At 47.0% G+C, this 23456-nt stretch overlaps 1 protein-coding gene across 7 annotated transcripts in view; it reads right to left on the bottom strand.

The window, feature by feature from the left end:
• The window catches only part of ARIH2 (ariadne RBR E3 ubiquitin protein ligase 2), a 55266-nt gene extending 31970 nt beyond the window's left edge, over nucleotides 1-23296 (bottom strand). For 2 of the 7 annotated variants that reach the window (XM_073350883.1, XM_073350879.1), the window contains exons 1-2: nucleotides 18174-18359; nucleotides 11231-11574 (exon numbers count right to left, since the gene is read on the bottom strand). In XM_073350883.1, coding sequence (XP_073206984.1) covers nucleotides 11231-11479 — 249 coding nt within the window. In that variant the 5' untranslated portion in view covers nucleotides 11480-11574; nucleotides 18174-18359. Of the gene's footprint in view, nucleotides 1-11230; nucleotides 11575-14641; nucleotides 14864-14918; nucleotides 15308-18173; nucleotides 18362-18941 lie in introns of those variants that run through there. The other 5 variants (XR_012159737.1, XR_012159736.1, XM_073350882.1 and 2 more) reach the window with 5 other exon arrangements.
• Nucleotides 23297-23456: the final 160 nt, after the last annotated feature.

Below are 23456 nucleotides of genomic sequence, written 5' to 3' on the forward strand. Positions count from 1 at the left end.
GGAGAAAAGAAGACAGAGGGGACATTATAACACAGAAGGTCATTACAAGGAGCAGGGAGAAAAATTGTTATCATCTTTAACCTCTGAGGAAAGGACAAGAAGCAATGGGCTTAAATTGCAGCAAGGGAGGTTTAGGTTGGACATTAGGAAAAACTTCCTGGCAGGTTAAGCACTGGAATACATTGCCTAGGGAGCTTGTGGAATCTCCATCACTGGAGATTTTTAAGAGCAGGTTAGACAAAACGTCTGTCCAGGATGATCTAGATAATACTTAGTCCAGCCTTGAGTTCTGGGGCCTGGACTAGAAGACTTCTCAAGGTCCCTTCCAATCCTACGATTCTATGTGAGAGACATCTGTGTCTGAAATTTTTCAACCATTGCTACCTGGCCTTGAGAGTGGTCCACCCAGGTAGAAATTTGATCCTAAAGCTTAAAGAATGTTTCATGTTTGAGAACTTAGAATCCTTAACGGTGATTAGTTTGGTGGTGTAGCTGTGCAGCACCCTCATCCTGAATGTCTCTTCCAGGACTGACTTGCTTTTCTGGAGCTCTGTTTTCATTGTAGATTTTGCAGAGACCTGATAGAGTTTTAAATAGAATTCCTAGGGACATTTTTAGACTAAGCTCGAACTGGTCCGCAGAAAAATCCATTTTTTCCAACACACAGATTTTGAGACGTGCTGGCTGGGAGCCTGTAAGGGTGCAGCTTGACCCCATGCTCATTACATGACCACTTAAGGAGAGAGTACATTAGGGAAGAGTCGGAATAACACATCCTGTGATTTTAAGTCAAGTTGACAACGTCCTGCAAAATCAGGGTTGCGTTTGGAAGTGCCTGGCCAGAGAAGAGAACTAACCTAGTAGGAAGGAGAAAGGAGAAAGAAACATTTAAACTGTCTGAGCTCACTACTGCTGCGGCTGGGAATCTCTCCAGGGAGAGCCCAGGAAGGAAGTCCTCTCTCCCCCAGTAGAGCCAACACTTGGTTTTAACTAATAAAAGTTTTTTTCTAAGACACAAAGGTAAGAAAATAATTCTGAGAAATGTTCCTTTTAATCCTAGAACATGACTTTCCAGTGGCTGCGATTTTGGATTGTCTCATCAAGAGAAGGTAATTGGTGATCAAGATAAATTACTGCTAGATCAAACCCTTACAGACTTACAGCAATACCCCGGCATGGTCAAAGCAACCCACAAAGAGCAAGAGCCTCTGCAACCACCATGGCTGATGAACAATGAAGGCAGAGTAGATGAGGTCAATTTAGACAACTCCAGCCTTCCAAACCGTACCACCACAGGAAATACAGCAACTCCCAAGATTAGATCCCAGTTAGGCAACACTGTACTTTGCTGAAAACTTCTAAACATGCATGACCTTCATATACTAACTAGAATGAAACATATCTAAGTAAAAATTTAACCTGAAAAGGGAAAAATAAGTCTTTTGTGCTTCTTTATCATTCATAAAGAAGACCCAGGATATTTTTTATTAGAGACTGAAACCTGGGCAAATGAAAGGCATTTTTCATCATACTGTTTAAAAAAATGTAAACACCTACTTAACTCAGACTTCTGACATACTGGGTAGAAAATTTTGAAAGTTCTAAGCATTCAGAGTATTGCTTAGAATTAGACTTACATTTCAGCCTCTCCCTCCGCTACAGATTGTTAGCTATAGAAGAAGTAGGAGAAATGCAGTTCAGACTCATGAGCTGTAGCCTTGGTATCATGGAACAGTCTTGACAGCCAGCATGGCACAACTATGTCTAAATGACAGGGTTTTAATCTCCAACCATCACCTCACCATAGGCGTGCAGACACCCAATGTCAGCCCACAAGATTAGAAACCTATTTACAAGGAAGGCAGAGTGCAGTTAAGGACTGATAAATACTACAAGTGCTGCTAAGCAGGACTTGCAGGTGCTTTCAGTCCACAACATAGTTTGCTGCGCACTGAATAAAGAGGATCTCATGTTAAGTCTTAACTCCTTGTTCTCTGTACTTCATCATTTTACATTAGCCTTAATCTACCTTCTCTCACGTGTACAAAGCACAGACATTTCAGCTGCCAAGTGGGAGCACCAGAGCTTTTGTTAGGGAAACGCAAAGTGCAGTATTTCTCAGACCGCAAGTTATTTTTCCAGGGGAGACAATGCAAGCCCAATGAAAATAAGTTCTAACCAAGACATTATACAGAAGGGTTGTGTTAGCTGTTACTGAGTTGTGCTCATTCAAGCCGTACCCTGTGCCCCAGCAGGACAGCCGACTCCAGTTAAAAGCACCATCACACTCGAGTTAAGGATGTGCTTGGTCACGACTTGAGTTCTCTGCAGTAAAGACAAACCCATCTTCTGCCCCATTTCACCATTTCTCTCTGCTAGAGGATCCCAGGTGTGTTTTTAAGAGACACAACTGAAGGAAAGAGAAGAAATTGCTCATATGAAGGCCATCACTTCAGGGTACAGAGAATAGCAATCTCAGCTGAATTATTGAATTTGACAGCCATAGCATGTGAATTTGGCAATGTATTTTAACTGCCTCACACAGCTTCTGTGCTCTTCTGGTCCAGCTATAAGATGGCAATGTGAAACTCAGATTTGCGGAAAGACTGTTTAGACATTTCCATAGTGCTGTCTCTTCCCTCCACCGTCCACCAAATCAGACTCAGCAACAGCTGTGAGCTGCCATGTTCGCTCAGGCAGATCCAGCCAGGCTGCAAGTTTTAGGTGATGCATGAATCAGAGAAAAGAAAAGGAGTGGGATTTAATCAACCCACACATCTGTAGTTAGTTTTTCCATCAAATTGGAAATAGCAACAAGCTGCAGGCTTGGGCAGCGAGGAATAAAACTGATTTTCTTCAAATAATCCTGTGAAACTACTAAATTTGCAAGTCCTGGGCTTTCCTGCCAGCTCTATGATCTTTCCAGCCAAAGATCCACTACAGACATTCTGGTACATTGCATTTTGAGGTAATTGTTTAAGGAGTTTTGTTTTATTTTGGCTCAAAATTTTTTTTGAGCAGATACTGCACATTGAATACCACAAATTTACAAGCCTTATATGAAAGGAATAATCCTTATCCCATTGAAGTTGAGTATATTATTGGTACTATCCGGATTTTACACATTTGCTAGATAATAGTACAGTTTCAGTGTAACATACAGAACTTCCCTCTGTTGCATGGAAGCAGTAACAGCAACAGCTAAGGGAACAAAGTTTCAGAAGATATTATTTGTACTACAGTAGAACTTAAGGACCCCAATCAGGGACTGATGTCCCCTTGTGCTAGGTACTAAAGATTAAACAACAAGCAGGGTCTATCTAGGTTAATGGAGCATACATGCTTATCAAAATATGATGAGTGCATTCATATACTTGGTCAGACATGTACCATGTGATAAGGAGTCTCTTCAGTTGGGTAGCTAACTTCAGTAAGAGTTAGGCCAAGCCAAACTCCACATAGAAAGTGCCATGTGACTTGTAAGGAACTGAGGGCTCTAAGTGGGAGGAAACAGCCCAAGAGGTTTCTAAGTATGGGTCCACTATACCTTACACTGCAAAGAGAAAACAGACATTCAAGACTGGAAGCTAACCTGGACAAGCAAGAATGCTGTCCAAAGAAATAGGTGACCAGAGCAGTCAATTCACAACTGAATCAAATTCCCATTAAGAAATATCAGTGTGAGGACAAGAGTAGAATATGTGCTTTAGTGGCCATGGTCACAGTCCAGTCCAGTCACCATCAAAAAATTGTTCTAGAAGGCATCAGAGAGGGAATCCAAAAGAATAAGACAAACGGAAGTGCAAGGCTCACTGCACTACTGGGCCCTCATGCAATGCTATCCTGGGAAATGAATGAACCACAGAATCTAGTTCTCTGAAGCAAAGAACACAGATGGATGTGAGCCAGGTCAACAGCACTAACAGCAGATCTGTTCAAAAGGCCGTAGCAAAACTGCTTCCCCAGGCTAATGAAGAACAGAGGTGGCACAGAAAACAGTCTCCCAGGAGTGAGAGCCAGGTGCACAGCTTCCGAACCTTGGACTATCTCCAACATTGTATTTCCTCAAAAGGGTCTTTAATTTACCCTTCAAACTTTCCTCTTAGGGGGCAAACACTGCCTAAGTACTAAACCACTTTAGTCCTTGAAGAGAAAGGTGGCACTGAGTCTAGGAAGGGTTCCTGACCCACAGCACAGATCTTACAACAACTGCTCTATAGGCAGTCTTGGAATAAAAGAGCTGGGGAATCACTAGTCTCCCTAAGGAAAAAGGGGGATCATCATAAAAATCCTAGAGTGATAGCAAGAAGTGTGAAAAACCCTCACACAAAGGAATGGGCTGTTACCCATAAGTATAATACAACTTATGAAGAAATCATGTTAAAGGGAAACTGCTATAGATTTGTTAAGACTTTTGAGATCAAGGACATTATTACATAAGCAGTCTAAACGAGAATTTCTAACAGTTCTCAGAAACATCAGCTACTGTTTCAGTATCTCAAAACCATGACTAGTAGTGGATCTCTCAGTGGGGGCGGGGGAAGATCAACATTTAATGATACTATGTTGTTTTCTTAACGGCAGCTATCCAATGTCCCCCATCTTCATGCTTGCTAATGGGACATGAATTTTCTTCAACCTAATATGCCTCATAAAGATGACAAATAAGGGGACAGGAGAGTCTGCATGTTAGATACACATGAAAGATGAGATCCTAAGAATCCTAAGAAATGGACAACTCTTGTTCTACAGGGTACCAGTGACAAAACATGAAGGCAGCAGAGTTAAAGTTTAAAATGTCACATGGAGTGGACATTTAGAGAACAGCAAGGAAAGCGCAGCTTCCTGTTCGATAGTTGTTATATTTCTGACACTCAGCTAAACATTTTTAGTGACTTTTGTGACTAGATGAAGCTGTTAGAAATCTTAAACATTACAATGGTATCCTTTAAATACTCCCTGAAATAAGCTATACCAAGCCAATGAATGCCAGGAACTGTACTGACAGGTACCCAAATACAAATCAGGTACAGCCTCTAGAGCAGTTTGGTCAATATCTCATACTGCACAATATAGGTGCAGATTTCTTAAGGCATAACACAAAACCCCATATATTCTCAGCTTGCCGAAAACAGTGCAATGTTAAGTGATGCTAGCAACTAATTAATGTCAGATGTGTCTAACAAGAGTGGGCCCATTCAGATTTAGAGGGTGCTAAATTAGACATGCTCAGCAAAGCTAGGATTCTGTTACCACTCAGATTGTTGTTCATATCCGGCATGTCCAAAAGATCGGAAGTCACATCCTGAGTACGAACAGGTACAGCAACTCAAATGCTGAAGGAAAAACTGATTCTCATTGACTAAAGCAAGAAGGACCCTTCATCTCATGAGCAACAAATTTCCGAGTCTTTGGGATGCATCCAAGAAGACTGCTCTTAACACACAAGCAAAGGAAGAGAATAGGAACTATTGAACTGTCTCAGATCTGTGAAATGTCTCCCAGTAGATACATCACAAATGAGTTTGTGTATATGGTAGATCAAGTTGGGAAGAGGTAGCTGGGCTGTTCATGCAGGGAAAGGTGGTTAAATTAATGTCTTGCTACAGCTGCATCAGCAAAGCAATCTATTTGATTAAGAGCATAAGACCCCAAGTTTCAAAATGAATGTCTTTACTGCCCCACCCCAATGCCATTCCCACTTGGTGGGTGACAGGTAACTAAAAGCTTTACTAGATTAAAACAAATGTATCACGTGAGCTCACTCAGCTTTAACATGGGAGATGTAGCCTGCGCACGGGGTTGACTACTCCATTCCAGCCCAAGCAGAGGTTGCTCAAAGCACAAGGGAGTATTGCCCACTGGGACCTGTAGCCTTCTTGTGTCACACCACTTTATTAAATGGGCACAAGTTAATGAAAAGAAATCCTTCCCTGTTACGAGATTATTAAAACAATTTTAAAATAGTATTTGCCCTTCAAGTGATTTGTTTGCTCTTTGCAGTTCAATCAGCTTGGAAGAAACAGACTATTTGGCTTCACTTTGTCTACACTGAGTTTCTACAATTTTCATGCAGTAGCCAAAAGCTGCAATGTTTGGTCTTTGAGCATATAGCCCATCAAGAATATATACTTGTCCTGAGGTCCAGAAGGAGGTGAGGGCAGACCAGCTGAAAGTCTCTGGGTGAAGACAAAAGGAGGACAAACCAGGAGTGACCAGGTAGGGGTCTACTATAGACCAGGTGGGGGTCTACTATAGAGCACCAAATCAGGAGGAGGAGGAGCATTTTTAGCACAGCAGAAATACCCAAAACCCAAGATCTATTAGTAATGGGGGCTGTGGTGGGGCAGCTGCCCCACATAGGTAGATAGAGGATTAAAGCAACCCTCAGGGAGGCCGCACAAAACCCAACCAATGGAAAGAGGGCTTGCAGAGAGCCAATCAGAAGAAGGTTGGTTGGAGCAGCCAATCAGGGCTGGTGGGGCCATATAAGAAGAGCTGCTCAATAGAGCAAAGTCAATCTCTCCCTGGAGTGCAAGGGAAAAGGACTTAGAGGAGTACCTTAGATAGAGCAGTGTTGGGTGGAAGAGCAATAGGGTGCTCCAGCCTGAGGATCCTGATTCAAAGCCTTCTCCCCCACTTGCCACAGAGGGGGTGGCCAGTATTCGGACTGCAGTTTACCCCTTGACATGAGGGGCTACACTGACAGCTACAGTAGGCCACAGTGGCAAGTGGATGAACTAGAGACAGCTGGTTCCCCTGGAAGGGGGGAGAAAGTGCAGGGGAGCACAGCCGGAGGTCCATGCCTAGAAAAGGATGCCGTGGGTCCGGGGAGTGACATGGGTTTTACAGGTGGAGCAGAAGTGATGGTGGCGAGACACCACTAGAGAAAGGCTTACTGGCAGCCAAGAGCTAATTCCCAGCATGGCCATCAGGAGGTGGTGAGTCACACCCCATCACATGGACTTTCCCTACCCAGATATCTGTTGGAAAAGTAACACAGCAAAATAAAAAATGTCCAATAACAATTTGTTTCAGAAAGTGGAGGATGTAACTAAGGGGATGGCAATTTTAGACTTGATTCTGACTAACAGGAAGGAACTGGTTGCAAATCTGAAGGCAACTTCGGTGAAAGTGATCAGGAAATGATACAGGCAACAGAATAATGGATTTTAAAATAGACTTAACTCAGAACTGCTATGTAAGGTCCCATGGGAAGAAAATCTAAGGGAAAAAGGAATTAAGGGGATTTGTGGGCTTCTCAAAAAGATAATATTAAAGGCACAAGAGCAAACTATTCTGAGGCGAAGGAAAGATAGGAAGAATAGTAAGAGGTCAATATAGCTCCATCAGCTCTGTATTTACCTGACAAAGAGAGAGGACAAATAAATTGCAAAGCAAAAGTACAAAACAGCACAAGCATGTAGGGACAATATCAAAGTTACACCTCATAACAGCCATAAAAGACAATAACAAGAGGTTCTTTAAATATATTAGGACAAGTGAAAGATTAAAAGAAGTGAAGGGCCACTATTTAGAGGTGAAGGAGAGCTAATAACTGATTACAGCAAGAAGGCTGAGATGTTTAATGCCTATTTTGGCATCAGTCTATTTTGTATCAGTCTTCATTAAAAAGGTTAATAGTGACCAGATACTGAAAACAATTATTAACAAGGGGAAAGGTATGCAAGCCAAAATAGGAGAAGAACTGGTTAAAGAATATCTAGATAAGTAGATGTATTCAAGTCAGTAGTGCCTGATGATATTCATCTGTGGTCTTGTCTACACTACTGCTTAATGACAGGTTTCAGAGGAACAGCCGTGTTAGTCTGTATTCGCAAAAAGAAAAGGAGTACTTGTGGCACCTTAGAGACTAACCAATTTATTTGAGCATGAGCTTTCGTGAGCTACAGCTCACTTCATCGGATGCATACTGGGGAAACTGCAGCAGACTTTATATACACACAGAAATCATTGTTTCATTATTTCTGTGTGTATATAAAGTCTGCTGCAGTTTCCACGGTAAACATCTGATGAAGTGAGCTGTAGCTCACGAAAGCTCATGCTCAAATAAATTGGTTAGTCTCTAAGGTGCCACAAGTACTCCTTTTCTTTTTGCGACTACTGCTTAAGTTGATGTAAATTGTGTCACTTGGGGGTGCAAAAAAGTCACTTACAAAAGTCCCGAGTGACGTCACTTACATCAACTTAGCGTGGTGTAGACACCGCAGTATGTCAGCAGGAGACACTCTCCCATCAACAGCTTCCGCCTCTCATTGAGGTGGAATAATTACATCAACATCAGAGTGCTCTCCCATTGACTTGAGTCTTCACCAGATCTGCTCAACAGATGTCACTACATCAATTGCACCAGTGCTGATTTTGTTCCATAGCAAAGACGAGGCACTCCTTTGCTTGTGTGCTAAGAGCAGTCTTCTTGGATGCATCCCAAAGACTCGGAAATTTGTTGCTCATGAGATGAAGGGTCCTTCTTGCTTTAGTCAATGAGAATCAATTTTTCCTTCAGCATTTGAGTTGCTGTACCTGTTCGTACTCAGGATGTGACTTCCGATCTTTTGGACATGCCGGATATGAACAACAATCTGAGTGGTAACAGAATCCTAGCTTTGCTGAGCATGTCTAATTTAGCACCCTCTAAATCTGAATGGACCCACTCTTTTGTTAGACACATCTGACATTAATTAGTTGCTAGCATCACTTAACATTGCACTGTTTTTGGCAAGCTGAGAATATATGGGGTTTTGTGTTATGCCTTAAGAAATTTGCACCTATATTGTGCAGTATGAGATATTGACCAAACTGCTCTAGAGGCTGTACCTGATTTGTATTTGGGTACCTGTTAGTACAGTTCTTGGCATCCATTGGCTTGGTATAGGGAACTTCGGGAACTAGCTGAAGCAATGCTGGAACCATTAGTGTACATCTTTGAGAACTCATGGAAGAGAGGTGAGGTTCCGGAGGACTGGAGAAGGCAAACATAGTACTTATCTTCAAAAAGGGAAACAAACAAAGAGGACCTAGGCCATTATGGACCAGTCAACTTAACTTCAGTACCTGGAAAGATAACCGAACAAATTATTAATGAATTTGTAAGCTCCTGGAGGATAATAGGGTTATAAGGAATAGCCAGTATGGATTTGTCAGGAATAAATAATGCCAAGCCAACGTAATTTCCTTCTCAGACAAGGTTACTGGCCTAAGGGATAGGAGACAAGCTGCACGTGACATATCTTGATTTTAGTACGGCTTTTGCTATAGCTCATGTCACATGGGACAAACTATGGAAATGTGGTTAGTAAAATGTGAGAGCATAACTGTTTGAAAGATTGTACTCAAAGAGTAGCTAACCAATGGCTCATTGATAGACTAGAAGGACACATCTACCGAGGCCCGGCAAGGGTCCGTCCTGGGTCCAGTAATATTAAGTATTTTCAGTAGGGACTTGGATAATGGAGTGGAGAATATGCTTATAAAATCTGCGAATGACACCAAGCTGGGAGGGGCTGCTAGGTCTTTGGGGGGCAGGATTAGAATTCAAAATGACCTTGACAAATTGAAGAGAATTGGCCTGAGACCCTGCGTTTTTTTGCCTTCCTCTACAGTGTATGGCATTGATCAATTGATGGTTTGAACTAAAGTAAATGATGGATTACCTGTAATTTAAAAATCTTTAGATCAAGATTTGAGGACTTCAGTAACTCATATTATAGCATATACAGGAGGGAGTGGTTGAGGTTCTGTAGCCTGTGATGTGCAGGAGTTCAGACAACTATGATTATCCCTTCTGGCCTTAAAGTCTATGATTTTAAAGATGAGGGCAACTGTAGTCTTCACGGTTTTAATACAAACTTGATGCTGTCCTCAGGTCTTTGTAAAAACAACCCTTGGTGTGTTGTGGCAAAGTAAGGATCCACTCAGATTTTAAACCTGAAGGTCTAGTGTTTTCATTCATATGATTCAATGGACACGTCACTTACCCCTTTTAAGGGGGTACATTATGAGTCACCCAGGCATGAAGCAAAACAGCCTTTTCTAAATGTTTACTGTGTCACTTAAAAATGACAGTGACTGGAAGCCAGATCCAAGTGCAGGTCAATTCCTCCCATTTGCCCCCTCCTTCTGTCCACTTTATTCTTTCTAGAACATTTACATTCTAGCTCAGTTTTCCCTGTCCTTTACAGATTCTAGATAATGTGACCAAGAGCCAGCTAGCTATGGTAGGGGAGAATGGAATATTAAATAGCTTGAAGCTATAGATGGTTAGTGGGCATCAAGATCCGATAAAGGTGTGGGTGGCAGGTTAGTGACTACGCTGTATTGCTATCACAACATTAGACAACTTTTGTGAAGTGTGATTGTTTCTCTCCAGCTTCCCATGGCCAAGGGTCCACATCACAATATGACACCATTACATCTGACACTACATGGCAGACCTGTTGATGGCTTTAGCTGAGGTGTCAAGGTCTGAAAGCATTATATAGAGGTAAGATGAGAATTCAGTCTCTAAGTTGCCACTCCACGATGGGAAGGAAGCACATTGGTAGTGCAGTACAAGAACATTTGCATTGCTACTGGCCTGTAACATACTACCAGCTACACAAAAGGGATAATATAGTCTCTCTTGAACACTACTTAATGTCAACGGGCTGACTTATGGAAGTGGAAATCTTCTCCAATGAGGAATTAGTCATTAGTATAACAGCAGACAAGCTCACCATCCTTAATCAAATTGCTTGTCAATGCAATGATAGGGCTGGTGCAGGAGATCTGAGCTATCTTTAAGTCTGATTACTCTCTCTCAAACTTGCAGAGTATTTGTTTTGGACTTTATGCTCTTAGCATCGTTTGCTTCTTGCCAGTCATTTTCTGAACGAACATAAGTACAGCTATTTATATTGTGTCTGTGATGTCTTTTCATACTTGTTTCTCTTCCCTTTGCCTCGTTTGTTGTTTTAGAACTCTCCAATATTAATGAAAGAAGTTTAGCTCTGAAAATTCACACAAAATAAAGGTTCTGTAAATAGCTTTTATGATCAACCCCCAGACCCAGTATGCAGTAGTCTGTAAAGCCCTGAGTCAGCTCAGAACTACTAATCTTAAACACCACACTCATCAAGTAGTGATCCTACTCCAATTTTTGATCAATATTTGCCTTTTCAGTCATACAGCCTTAAGTGCACACCTGATGAATGCAGAAACATTTGCTCACCTTTAATGTGGAGGCCAAGCTGACCATGTGCTCGTTCAAGGTGCTCTCTGACTCCTTGTAAGTCAGGCAGGTAAACTGATATTCTTCTGGATCAAAAGCATCTGCTCCCTGCTGCTCCACATCGTTAGCTACCCCAATATAATAATCCTCAATATCCCCAGGATCCTCATCCTCTTCCTCCTCCTCGCAGTTAGGGTCATAATCCTCTTCATTGCTGTCAGAGCCCTGGCTGTTCATGTCCACAGACATCTTAGTGCCCTGCCAAACTGCAGACCAGGAAAGCAACCACAGCTTCTCCTCTGCCACACTTTATCACTCCTTTGAATTCATCTGACTTCTGTCTCCTAAGCGGGGAAGGAAAAAAAATTTTTTTCTTGTGCCTAAGAAATTGTAACAGAATATTTCAATACCACACAGATCATAGAATCATAGAATATCAGGGTTGGAAGGGACCCCAGAAGGTCATCTAGTCCAACCCCCTGCTCAAAGCAGGACCAATTCCCAGTTAAATCATCCCAGCCAGGGCTTTGTCAAGCCTGACCTTAAAAACCTCTAAGGAAGGAGATTCTACCACCTCCCTAGGTAACGCATTCCAGTGTTTCACCACCCTCTTAGTGAAAAAGTTTTTCCTAATATCCAATCTAAACCTCCCCCACTGCAACTTGAGACCATTACTCCTCGTTCTGTCATCTGCTACCATTGAGAACAGTCTAGAGCCATCCTCTTTGGAACCCCCTTTCAGGTAGTTGAAAGCAGCTATCAAATCCCCCCTCATTCTTCTCTTCTGCAGGCTAAACAATCCCAGCTCCCTCAGCCTCTCCTCATAACTCATGTGTTCCAGTCCCCTAATCATTTTTGTTGCCCTTCGCTGGACTCTCTCCAATTTATCCACATCCTTCTTGAAGTGTGGGGCCCAAAACTGGACACAGTACTCCAGATGAGGCCTCACCAATGTCGAATAGAGGGGAACGATCACGTCCCTCGATCTGCTCGCTATGCCCCTACTTATACATCCCAAAATGCCATTGGCCTTCTTGGCAACAAGGGCACACTGCTGACTCATATCCAGCTTCTCGTCCACTGTCACCCCTAGGTCCTTTTCTGCAGAACTGCTGCCTAGCCATTCGGTCCCTAGTCTGTAGCTGTGCATTGGGTTCTTCCGTCCTAAGTGCAGGACCCTGCACTTATCCTTATTGAACCTCATCAGATTCCTTTTGGCCCAATCTTCCAATTGGTCTAGGTCCTTCTGTAGCCTATCCCTCCCCTCCAGCGTATCTACCACTCCTCCCAGTTTAGTATCATCCGCAAATTTGCTGAGAGTGCAATCCACACCATCCTCCAGATCATTTATGATCAAGATGATAAAACAGTAAGAAAAGCACTGACCTGATGCTGAGCTAGAGAGCAACAGTCTATCATGAAGGTCCCTGACTAAAGATCAGCTTTGACTTCTGCACCTGCAAAACCTGGGCATGTCTCCCTAGTGTAGTTCTCAACCAGGGCTTACTGAACTGTTTCCTAGTTCTCCTCCCAGGTCTTAAAGATGTTTTGTCTTCCCCCCTCTTTCTCTCTGCACTAAGCACAGGGCTGGGGGTGAAGGAGCAGGCTGGGGGTTGGGGTGTAGAGTCTGGCCAGGTGCTAGAATGAGGGAGGGGGCTCAGGGTTGGGGCAGGAGGTTTAGGTGTGAAGTGCTTACCTGGGCAGCTCCCATTTGGTGCGAGGGGTGCAGGTGGGAATGTGGGGTGGAGGTGCAGGAGCTCCCGTTTGGTGCTCAGGGTGGGGGTGGGAATGTGGGGGGTGCAAGAGTCAGGGCATGGGGTGTGGGGGGCTGGGTATGTGTGGTGGGTGCAGAGGTTACGGCAGAGGGCTGGGTGTGGGTGGGTAGGGATCAGGGCAGAGGGCTGGGGGTGTGGGCTAGGGTCGTGTGGGTGCTCCCAGCCCCCTGCCCAGAGCAGCTCAGGGCAGGGGGCTGGAGGGGATATGCCCTGATTCCACCCCCCTTCCCCAAGGCCCCATTCCCACCTCTTCCCAGGAGCAGCGAGGGGTCTGCAGCTCCGCTTCTCTCTCCCCCTCCCTCACAAAGGCTATCAGCTGATCGGGGTCAAGACGGGAGAGGAGGAGGGGCAGGAACCCAGCACGCTGGGGGAAGAGGTGGGGGAGGGGGAACTTGCCTGCCCTGCAGCAGCAGCGGGCAAAACCAAGCTTCTTCACCTTGCCCCAGCAGGCGCGGGGGGGGGGGGGGGGGGGGGAAGACGGGCCAGGGCGGGCAGGATTTTTAATGGCACGCTGCTGCCTGCCGGGGTCCCAGCCGCCGGCCCCACTCAGCCCGGTGCCGGCCTGGGTTCAACAGCAGGCTGAGCTGGGCTGGTGCCTGGGACCTGGAGGCAGCAGCATGCCATTAAAAATCAGCTCACATGCCATCTTTGGCACACGTGCAATAGATTGCCGACCCCTGCTCTAGAGCATAGAATTTAACTGGCAGCTCAGAATGAGGGTGGGGAGAGAATCCCAGAGCTCTGAGCTGCACCCAAAGCAGTGGCTCAGAAAGGCATGAGCTCCTCAGTATGTTCTCATAATTGGAATCTGGCACATGCCTTGGTTTACACTTGGCTGGGGTCCTATATCCAAAGAGGAGAAAACTACAGAAATTAGTCCATTTTCTTGACATTCTCAGTAAAAATTAATGTTTAGCTCCTAAAATTACACAAGGATCAACATAGCTAAATTATGCTTAACGTTTTCATTGCTGTTGGTAAAGTAGTCAATTTGATCTTAGTTACCTGTCTTGCACAACTTCTACTCAAGTCACCAATATAATGACCACAACGTATTAGTTATAAAGGGGTCATCAGACAGCAGAAGCTGATACTCATAACTGAAGGATGCATCTCTGTAATAAAATCACAAGCTAGGATCTAACCAAGTTAATTTGGTCTCAAGAGGGTCTATATTAAATACAAATGAAAAAAAGAGCTGGACTACACTGATGTGACTGAGTTTTACATGCAAAAGATAAAAAAATGTTGAAGTTACACTTCCCAAGGGAAGCATAAATTGGTCCCCTTGCATATGTGGTATTTTGAATTGCTGTTTATGTTGTTAACTTTAATCTTTTAATATATATGTGGCAAGTTACTGTTGCCGCGAGAACCAGAACTTTGAATTTCCTGACTTTAGTGCATGGACAATCTCAACCAAAGCACTTCATTATTTTCCCCCACTCTATTTGTTTCCTGATTTAAACACATTTGTTCGGTACTCTAAGTCATTCAGGAGTAGACTTAATGTATAATTAATCTGAGGCACTGCCATAATTTCAGCAGATTTAAACCTCCTCCAATAGGAGAGGATGAGGGTTAGAATCTAATCACATTAGCCTGCTGAATTCCGTTCTCCATACCCATAACGTACCTCATGATTTCTTGACTTATCTTCAATGTGTGTCACATCCACATATTTTTTAATATCCTTCAGTTTCCTCTACAACCAAAGGATTAGAGGGTTGGGACTATGGAGAGAACATTTAAGTTGTGGTACAAGTTTATTTTGCCAAATTATGTAGAACTCTGAGTAATAGCCTTCAGTGAGTGATATTCCCATACCATAACATTGATACTAAAGCAATGAACACTATAGAAATGTCAATAAAACACATGAGTTAGTCAAGCTGCCACAGACAAATATTCACCTTTTCTGCCAGATGCAAAAGACACCAAATCCAAGTAACTAAGTTACATCATTGAGAAATCATCCATATAACAGATTCTAAAAGCAGGTTCTTCCAATGTCATATGAAACCTCTTAGATACAAAAGAGTTCTCAGGCTTCCCCAAATGGAAACTTTCAGAAATGAAGGGAGGGAAACAAATTGGCTTCTAAGGAAAATATTTGGAAAAGCTGATCTATTTGGTAAGCGTGTTTTACGTGCAGCTAATGTCTCTCTTGTTGGGTTTCCACTGTGGGCTCTCCAAAGATTCCTCAATATTATATTTCATAGTCAGTGCTGAGTTCTGCTTTTGCCAAGTCCAAAGCAAATATACACACACACACGTGTGTGTGTGTATATATATATATACACACACACATATATATATACACACACACACTCGTTTGCTTTGAGCCTCTCTGAGAAAAGGTTAATCACAGATTAATGCCAGAAGGGACCATTATGATAATCTGATCCCCTGCAACAACACAAGCCATAGAACCTCACCCAGTAATTCTTGCATAGAGCCCGTATCTTTGGTTTGAGCAATGCACATCTGTCTAAAAGATATGCTAGAACCACCCAAGGGTAGTCCTCAATAATCTAATGATTATGCCAGTTTTATCTAGCAAATCTCATAGATCACTCAGGACAGACAGATATTACTAGTTAGGAAAGCCTTCAGTCCTACCCAAGGCATCATGCTCATCCTGTGGAGAAAGACAAGCTACATTTACGTTATGGTCCATTTAGTCCTTCAGCGTACAGGGGGGTTTACACTGATGCAGTGGAATGTTTTGGGAGTAGACTAAGGGCCTTATGTAATAACTAAACAGTTGTGTTCCACTCAGAGGAGAATGCAAGGCTTTTAGGAGCGGTGACATTTCTGCCCTTGTGGGACATTTGCCTATGCAACTTCCCTGATTTGCATTCACAACTGCAGCAGCTGCATGTGCAAATCAAGAACATAATAATATGTCTGAGTGATTTGACACTGGACCCGATATAGATTCGGGAATTCACACCACTTAAAGCCATTTCAAACTAAGACAATCATACATCAGTTCACTTCCATTAAATTTTCTACTTAAGGACTTCAAACTTTAAAAAAAAAAAAAAAAAAAAGAGGCCTTGCATTTTGCAGATTCTGAACCTGTCATGGACCAAAACGCTTACATCAAGCAGATAGCATCCAGCCAGTAGGCCAAGAATATGCCACTCCTGTCACAAAACCATGAGAAAGGATTCCCCTCCAGCATGCCTGCTGAAGTTAGAGTGCCACATGTGGAGGACAGAAATTATTATCAAATTAAACAGAATCCTTTCAGACCTAATTTCATTTAGCAGCATGCACGAAAAGCCTACAGCAAGTTGCACTTGAAGTTTGCCCATTTTCAAGTTACTCTATATAATGGTACACAGCAGCCAATTTTATCTGAGAATCCCATTAAAGCTTTTCTTAAGAATCAGTGTATACTGTGCTCCTCACTATGTCCCTTGGACTATCACTACCATCTAGCACACAGGTGGGGAAAGGCTATATTCCCATAGTCCCACCACCAGGACCCCTACACTAAGAGCCACGTACCAAACGCCCCTTGAAGTAGAAGGGCAAGAAAGGTTTTTGGTGCTCTGAAGGCTCCTGGTTGATATTAATAGGTCCCAACCACAGCATATGCAGGTTGGGATGATACAGGGTAGGTACCTACTCCCAAAGGCTAGAATGACTCAGTCAACTGGGAGCCCATCCCCTCACCGAGGCTAACACTCAGGGAGAACGAAGTCTCCCCATGAGGGCCAGGTAAAGACAGATCCATTGTATATGAGGGGGTGGAGATGCCCTGCGACCAATAGTAGCCTTGCCCACCACAATTTGGCTCTAGTGGTGGGGACCTAGCTCCCAAGAAGGGGGACACCGCACAGCCCGCCCCCACCCTGGGCACAGGTTCGGGGGGGAAGCAGTCCCCAGGGAGGGGGGCACTGCACAATCCCCCCCCCCAGAGTTGCACAGCCAGGCTCAGGAAGGTAAAAGCAGCCCCCAAAGAGGGGGGCACCACAAAAGTCCGCCTTGTACCACAGCTGAGCTGGGGGGGGGAGAAGCAGCCCTCAGGGAGGTGGGCACCACACAGCCCCCTCCTCCCCGTGGTACAGCTGAGCTGGGGGGGGAGAAGGAGCCCTCAGGAAGGGGGCACCACACAGCCCCCTCCTCCCCGTGGTACAGCTGAGCTGGGGGGGGAGAAGGAGCCCTCAGGAAGGGGGCACCACACAGCCCCCTCCTCCCCGTGGTACAGCTGGGCTGGGGGGGGAGAAGGAGCCCTCAGGAAGGGGGCACCACACAGCCCCCTCCTCCCCGTGGTACAGCTGGGCTGGGGGGGGAGAAGGAGCCCTCAGGAAGGGGGCACCACACAGCCCCCTCCTCCCCGTGGTACAGCTGGGCTGGGGGGGGAGAAGGAGCCCTCAGGAAGGGGGCACCACACAGCCCCCTCCTCCCCGTGGTACAGCTGGGCTGGAGGAGAAGGAGCCCTCAGGGAGGAGGCACCACACAGCCCCCTCCTCCCCGTGGTACAGCTGGGCTGGGGGGGGAGAAGGAGCCCTCAGGAAGGGGGCACCACACAGCCCCCTCCTCCCCGTGGTACAGCTGGGCTGGGGAAGGAGAAGGAGCCCTCAGGAAGGGGGCACCACACAGCCCCCTCCTCCCCGTGGTACAGCTGGGCTGGGGGGGGAGAAGGAGCCCTCAGGGAGGGGGCACCACACAGCCCCCTCCTCCCCGTGGTACAGCTGGGCTGGGGAAGGAGAAGGAGCCCTCAGGAAGGGGGCACCACACAGCCCCCTCCTCCCCGTGGTACAGCTGGGCTGGGGGGGGAGAAGGAGCCCTCAGGGAGGGGGCACCACACAGCCCCCTCCTCCCCGTGGTACAGCTGGGCTGGGGGGGGAGAAGGAGCCCTCAGGGAGGGGGCACCACACAGCCCCCTCCTCCCCGTGGTACAGCTGGGCTGGGGGAGGAGAAGGAGCCCTCAGGAAGGGGGCACCACACAACTCCCCCCATTCCACAGCCAGGCCGGGGGAGAGCCGCCCCCCGCTCCGTGCCGGGCTCCAGGGGAGCGCGGGGACAGGGCCCAGGCCCTACCCGCTCCAGCCACGTCCCGCTTGCGCCCGCGGGAGGGAGCAGCCCGGCGCCCTGCCCGTCTCCTCAGCGCTGTCCCGGCGTAAACAAGGCCCGGCTTCCCTCCGACCTACCGGGGCTGCGGGGCGAAGGCCGCGGCAGGCTCGGGCCCAGGTACGGGGCAGGCCGCGGGGTGCCGGGACCACCGGGAAGAGGGGGGCCGCTTCCCCCCGGGCTCCTCCTGCCGGGCCGCTACTGCCTGCGCACCGGAAGTTCTGGCGTCCAGCCAGACGTCATTTCCGCCGGCGCGTGGGACGCGGGGAAGCCCGCGCTTCGGAGGAGGTGACGCGACCAGGGCATGGTCCGAACCATTCGGGCGGCGGCGGCGGGGGGAGGTTCCGCTCGCCTCCCCGCCGGCCATGCGGGACCCCCCGTAGCACGCGTCGATGGCGGGGGCCGCCCCCTGCGGCTGGGGCGGGGCGGGGCCGGGGGGGAGTCTCGGCCCCGCCCCAGGCGTGCCCGGGTCGCGCTGCCCTCGGCCCCGGGGGCCCGGCCACACCTTGGCTCTCCTCCCCTTGGCTGCCCCGGCCCGCGGGTCTGACGCGGGCGGGGTCCGCAGGGCTGCCCCGGCCCCGGCCCCGCTGCCATCGCCCCTGGGCCACTCAGCGCTGCGGAACGGCGGGGTACCCGGCCCGGCCGCCCCGGGGTCGCGCAGGCCTCGGGCGCCGCCCCGCCGCCCCTCCCCTCCCGCTGGCCCTAGAGCGCGCCCTTCGGGACAGACAGCCGGTCCCGCTGTGAAAGCGGCCGCGGAGGCCGCATCCGCCCTGGTCCCGGGGAAGTTGTTTGGAGCCTGCTTCTGAAATTGGGCAGGGCCAGCTTCCAGGCACTGGCTCGCCGTGTACCTTCGCCTGCTTGATCGGAGAGCCCCTTGTCCAAATATGTGCTCACAGAGCGAGTCTTCTAGGAGAAGGCCTGTTTTCCAAGCCTTTAATCAGTCTCAGGGCTCTTCTCCGAACTCCTTCCAATTTATCAACATCCTTCTTGAATTGTGGGCATCGGCAGTGGGCACAGTCTTCTAGTCCGAGTCACACCTGTGCCGAATACAGGGGTGATAGAACCCCCCTACTCCTACCCAAGATTCCCGTTTATGCCCCCAAGGATTGCATGAGCTGTTTTGGCAACGGCATGCCATTGGGAGTTCCCTTTCACATGATTATCCATCATGATCCCCAGACGTTTTTCAGAGACACTGCTTCCCAGGATGGAGTCCCCAGTCCGTAAGTATGGCCAACATTCTGTGTTTTTAGATATGTTTGGTCAAAATAACACTATTATTATTTGCTTACGCCCAGCTTACCAAGCAATGCCGATTGCTGTTTAACAGTGACCTGTCCTCTTCATTATTTATCAGTTTTTGTGTAATCTGCAAACTTTACAGTGATGATTTTATATTTCCCTCCAAGTCATTAATAAAAATGTTTAATAGCATAGGAGCAAAAACTTGTTCCTTGTGGGACCCCATTAGAAACTCACCTACTCAGTGATGGTTCCTCATTTACCATTACATTTTGACACCTATTAGTTAGCCAGTTTTTAATCTAATTAAAGTGTGCCATGTCAATTTTATGTCATTTTACTTTTTAATCAAAATGTCTTGCAGCACCATGTCAAATGCCTTCCAGAAGTGAAAGTATATTACATCAACGCTATTATCTTTATCAACCAAACCTGTAACCATATTTTAAAAAATGTTATCAAGTTAGTTTGACAGGATCTGTTTTCCATAAACCCATGTTGATTGGGATTAATTCTATTACCTACCCTTCTTTAATTCTTTATTAATCCAGTCCTGTATCAGCTGTTTCATTATTCTTCCTGTGAGCAATATCAGGCTGACAGGTCTATAATTACCCTGGTCATCCCATTTACCCTTTTTATAAATTGGCACAGCAGTAGCATTCTTCCAGTCCTCTGGAACTTTCATATTTTTCCAAGACATTGAAAATGAACATTAATGGTCCAACAGGCTCATCAGCCAGCTCTTTCAAAACTTTTGGATGTAAGGTATCTAAACCTGCAGATTTAAAAATGTCTAATTTTAACATCCTCCTGAGTTGCTATTGCAGTAGCGTTTCATTGCCACTATATGATTACTTAATCTGTTTTTTCCTAAATACAAAACAAATAGTAATTTAACATTTTTGCTTTTTCTGCATTATTACTGACAATTCTACCATTTCCATTTAGTAATGGACCAGTACCATTGTTAGGATTCTTTGTGTTCCTAATACACTTTAAAAATGCCTTCTTATTGTCTTTAACTTTGCTGGCTATATGTTTCTTCTTAGTGTGTCCTTTTGCTTCCCTTATCACTTTTCTACAATTACTATTTTCTGATTTTTATTTATTGCTATCAACTTCCCCTCTCTTCCATTTCATTGATGTGGCTTTCTCTCCTTACAATAGATTCCATAAGATTATAATTAATCTTCCTTTTCACTAATGACTTTCACTTCCTTCGTCCTTCAGTGCTCAGTCTTAAGATACTAGAAGATCAAGAGAGAGACTACAGTGCCCTCATGTTTTCCAGCTTTGTCCCTGATGAGACTTATTCATGCTCATGGACAATCAAACTGCAGCACTGATCAGAAATGCTTTTTCCCAGCTTTTAACTTTGCCCTTTCTTCTCAGGTACAGACTTGACCACAGAGAGCTATGCTTTTGATATATAACATAGATAACATTCGTAAGCAGGAATCAAACCTGGGACATTCAGCACTGAACAGGAGTGCTTGAATGAGCTTACCACTTGAATCAGAGGAGCGTTTGCTATCAGTAAGTGCAGGGCCGGCTCCAGGCACCAGCTTTCCAAGCAGGTGCTTGGGGTGGCATTGAGAATGGGGCAGCAGTCTGTGTCCCGTGGCAGCAATTCAGCAGCAGCTCCGCCGCTCTTCCCACCATGGCAGCTTTTGGGCAGCAGCTCCGCCACTCTTCCAGGCTCGGCGGTGACTGCTTGGGGCGGCAAAATTGGTAGAGCTGCCCCTGAGTAAGTGGCAGGGTCTCATTCTTGCAAGATCACACACTAGGCCAGTGAATCACACTTTAATCACTCCTTTGGGGTAATCCTGAAGGCAATTTGGAAATGACAATAAGCAACTGCCTTCCAGCTAGGTAGGACAGACTAGCATAAGCACATCACACCCATCCGCTATGCTCTATCTTGTCATCATATCCAATAGCGGGATATCCTCACAGAAAGAACAGCTTTTGTTTTGCACTCCATCACAGCAGTTGCATTCTATAAAGATACTCAAGCTAATGGAGTCCAGATTTGTACATGTAAGTACTGGGAGCAGGCTGCTCCCACTGGAGGGACTTTAGCTGGGAATCCACAATTGCTGGAGACCAGACTGAGTCCAAGACTTGCCATATTTAAAGTGTAATGCAAGATTCACCTCTTTCAGTAAGCCTCCTCCTACAGTTGCTTTTGCTGCAGTCCCTTGTGGGCTTTCCGATGACATTAACAAACCACCCACCATTACCTGAGAATAACGTAAAAGAATTGCAGCTAAATATTGCACAGCTCTTGGGTCATTATTCCTTATACCTGTTACTAAAATATTAAATTGGCTGGGGAGCAAAGGGACTCTGGGACACCTCCTGGCATTGCCATGCGAGAATTATGGGCTCAGTGTGACCTTCTGCTTACCTCCATGGGATGAGGGAGACTAGGCAGCATGGACAGGCCAGGGAGTGACTAAACATCTATATCATGGCCTTTTGGATTGATTAGAGACTAACAGTCTCTGAAGAATTTCACTTTTTCACCTGGCCTTGTCTACATTTGGAAAATTATTACAGTAGAACCTCAAAAATATGAACGCCAGAATTACAGACTGACTGGTCAACAGGACACCATGTGAAACCAGAAGTAATCAATCAGGCAGCAATGGAGACTGCAAAAAAAGCAAGTACTGTACTGTGCCTGTATTGCATCTTAAAGGTAGGCACATCTGGGCTGCCTGTCCCCACTCGGCACCCACTTACCGCTAGGAGTTGAAGATGCTGAGATTCTCAGGCAAAGCTGAGTCCTGCCTGCGCAGAAAAAGCATTGGTGTCTGCACTGCTTTCCACAACCCTCTCCCGGGAAGGGGGGGGCTGTTTTCACACACACACATGTGCCCATGGGTGGGAGGGGGGCACTATTTTCACCACCCACCCCTCGGTGGGGAGGGGGGAAAAGCTTGTCCAGAAAGAAGGTGCCTCTAGAACCTGGCTCAGAGTGTGAACTGCTGGAGCCGGAGCTTTGTTTTGTTCAGAGTTATGGACAACCTCTATTCCCATGGTGTCTGTAACTCTGAGGTTCTACTGTACTGAGTTTCCAGCAATGATTCAGCTATACTTTACTTCCAGTGGTGTACATGATGGTATAGACAGGGCCCAGCTGCTTTAATTACAGTGTTAGGAAAAGCCACTGGTAAAAACACTTCAGCCTTGGCTATGGGAGTGGCTGCATCGCCTCTCAAAACCAGAAACGAATTTTCCTCTGAGGGCAAGAGCCACAATGGTGTGAGCTCTCTGAGGAAGAGGGGTTTCCTAAACCTGTATCAGGAAAATTGAAGAGCAGCTGGGCTTGACCCCTTCTCAGACACCCCTCCCACAGATATGGAGTAATGGATGGCACAGGGACCCCTCAGCGGGTAGTTCTGTCAAAGCACGGCTACTTTTCCTTCACCTATCCTCATGACAAGTGACGCTCCCCAGAATTAAAGGGAGACAGGGGCTAAACTATCCCCCCACCGCTCTGCGGGGGAAATGACAGACGGTTGGGTTGGCGCGGAGGCGAGACCCGGCAGCGGAGGGGCAGCTGCGGAACGCCACCTTGGGCCCAAGGAGAGCGGCCCAACGAGACGTTGGTCTGCCTCGGGGCTGGCCTACAAGCGCCAACTCGGAAGCGGGGCCCGTCCGAGGACACGCGGGGCCTCCTGGGAAGCGAATCTGGTGGGGCCCAGGACTCCCGAGGGCGCTTCCCCCGGGCCGCGCCGCGGCCGAGCACCGGGAAATGGTTCCGTGTGAAGCCGGGAGGGGGGCTCCGGGCCGGCCTGCACCCCGCTCTCTGGAGCGGCCTTCACCGCGGCTCCTTGTGCCTCAGTTCCCCGCCTGGGACAGGGCGCGGCCTAGCGCCCGCCACCGGCCCAGCTCCGGGCACTGCGGCGCCCAGACAGCACGGGGAGGGGCCGGCCCAGCAGCGCGGGCAGGGGGGCCCGCTCCTGGCACGGGGGCCCGGCGGCAAGCGGGCGTAGAGCGCATGCGCATCGCGCCTCGGTCAGGGCGACCCCGCTGCGCCGCCGGCCCGAGGGAGCCGGAACTCCGTGTCGGGCGCGGCTCCGGCAGGCCAGTCCTCCAGTGTCCCAGCG

This window comes from Lepidochelys kempii, chromosome 7 (genome assembly GCF_965140265.1).
Source record: "Lepidochelys kempii isolate rLepKem1 chromosome 7, rLepKem1.hap2, whole genome shotgun sequence".
NCBI lineage: Eukaryota > Metazoa > Chordata > Testudines > Cheloniidae > Lepidochelys > Lepidochelys kempii.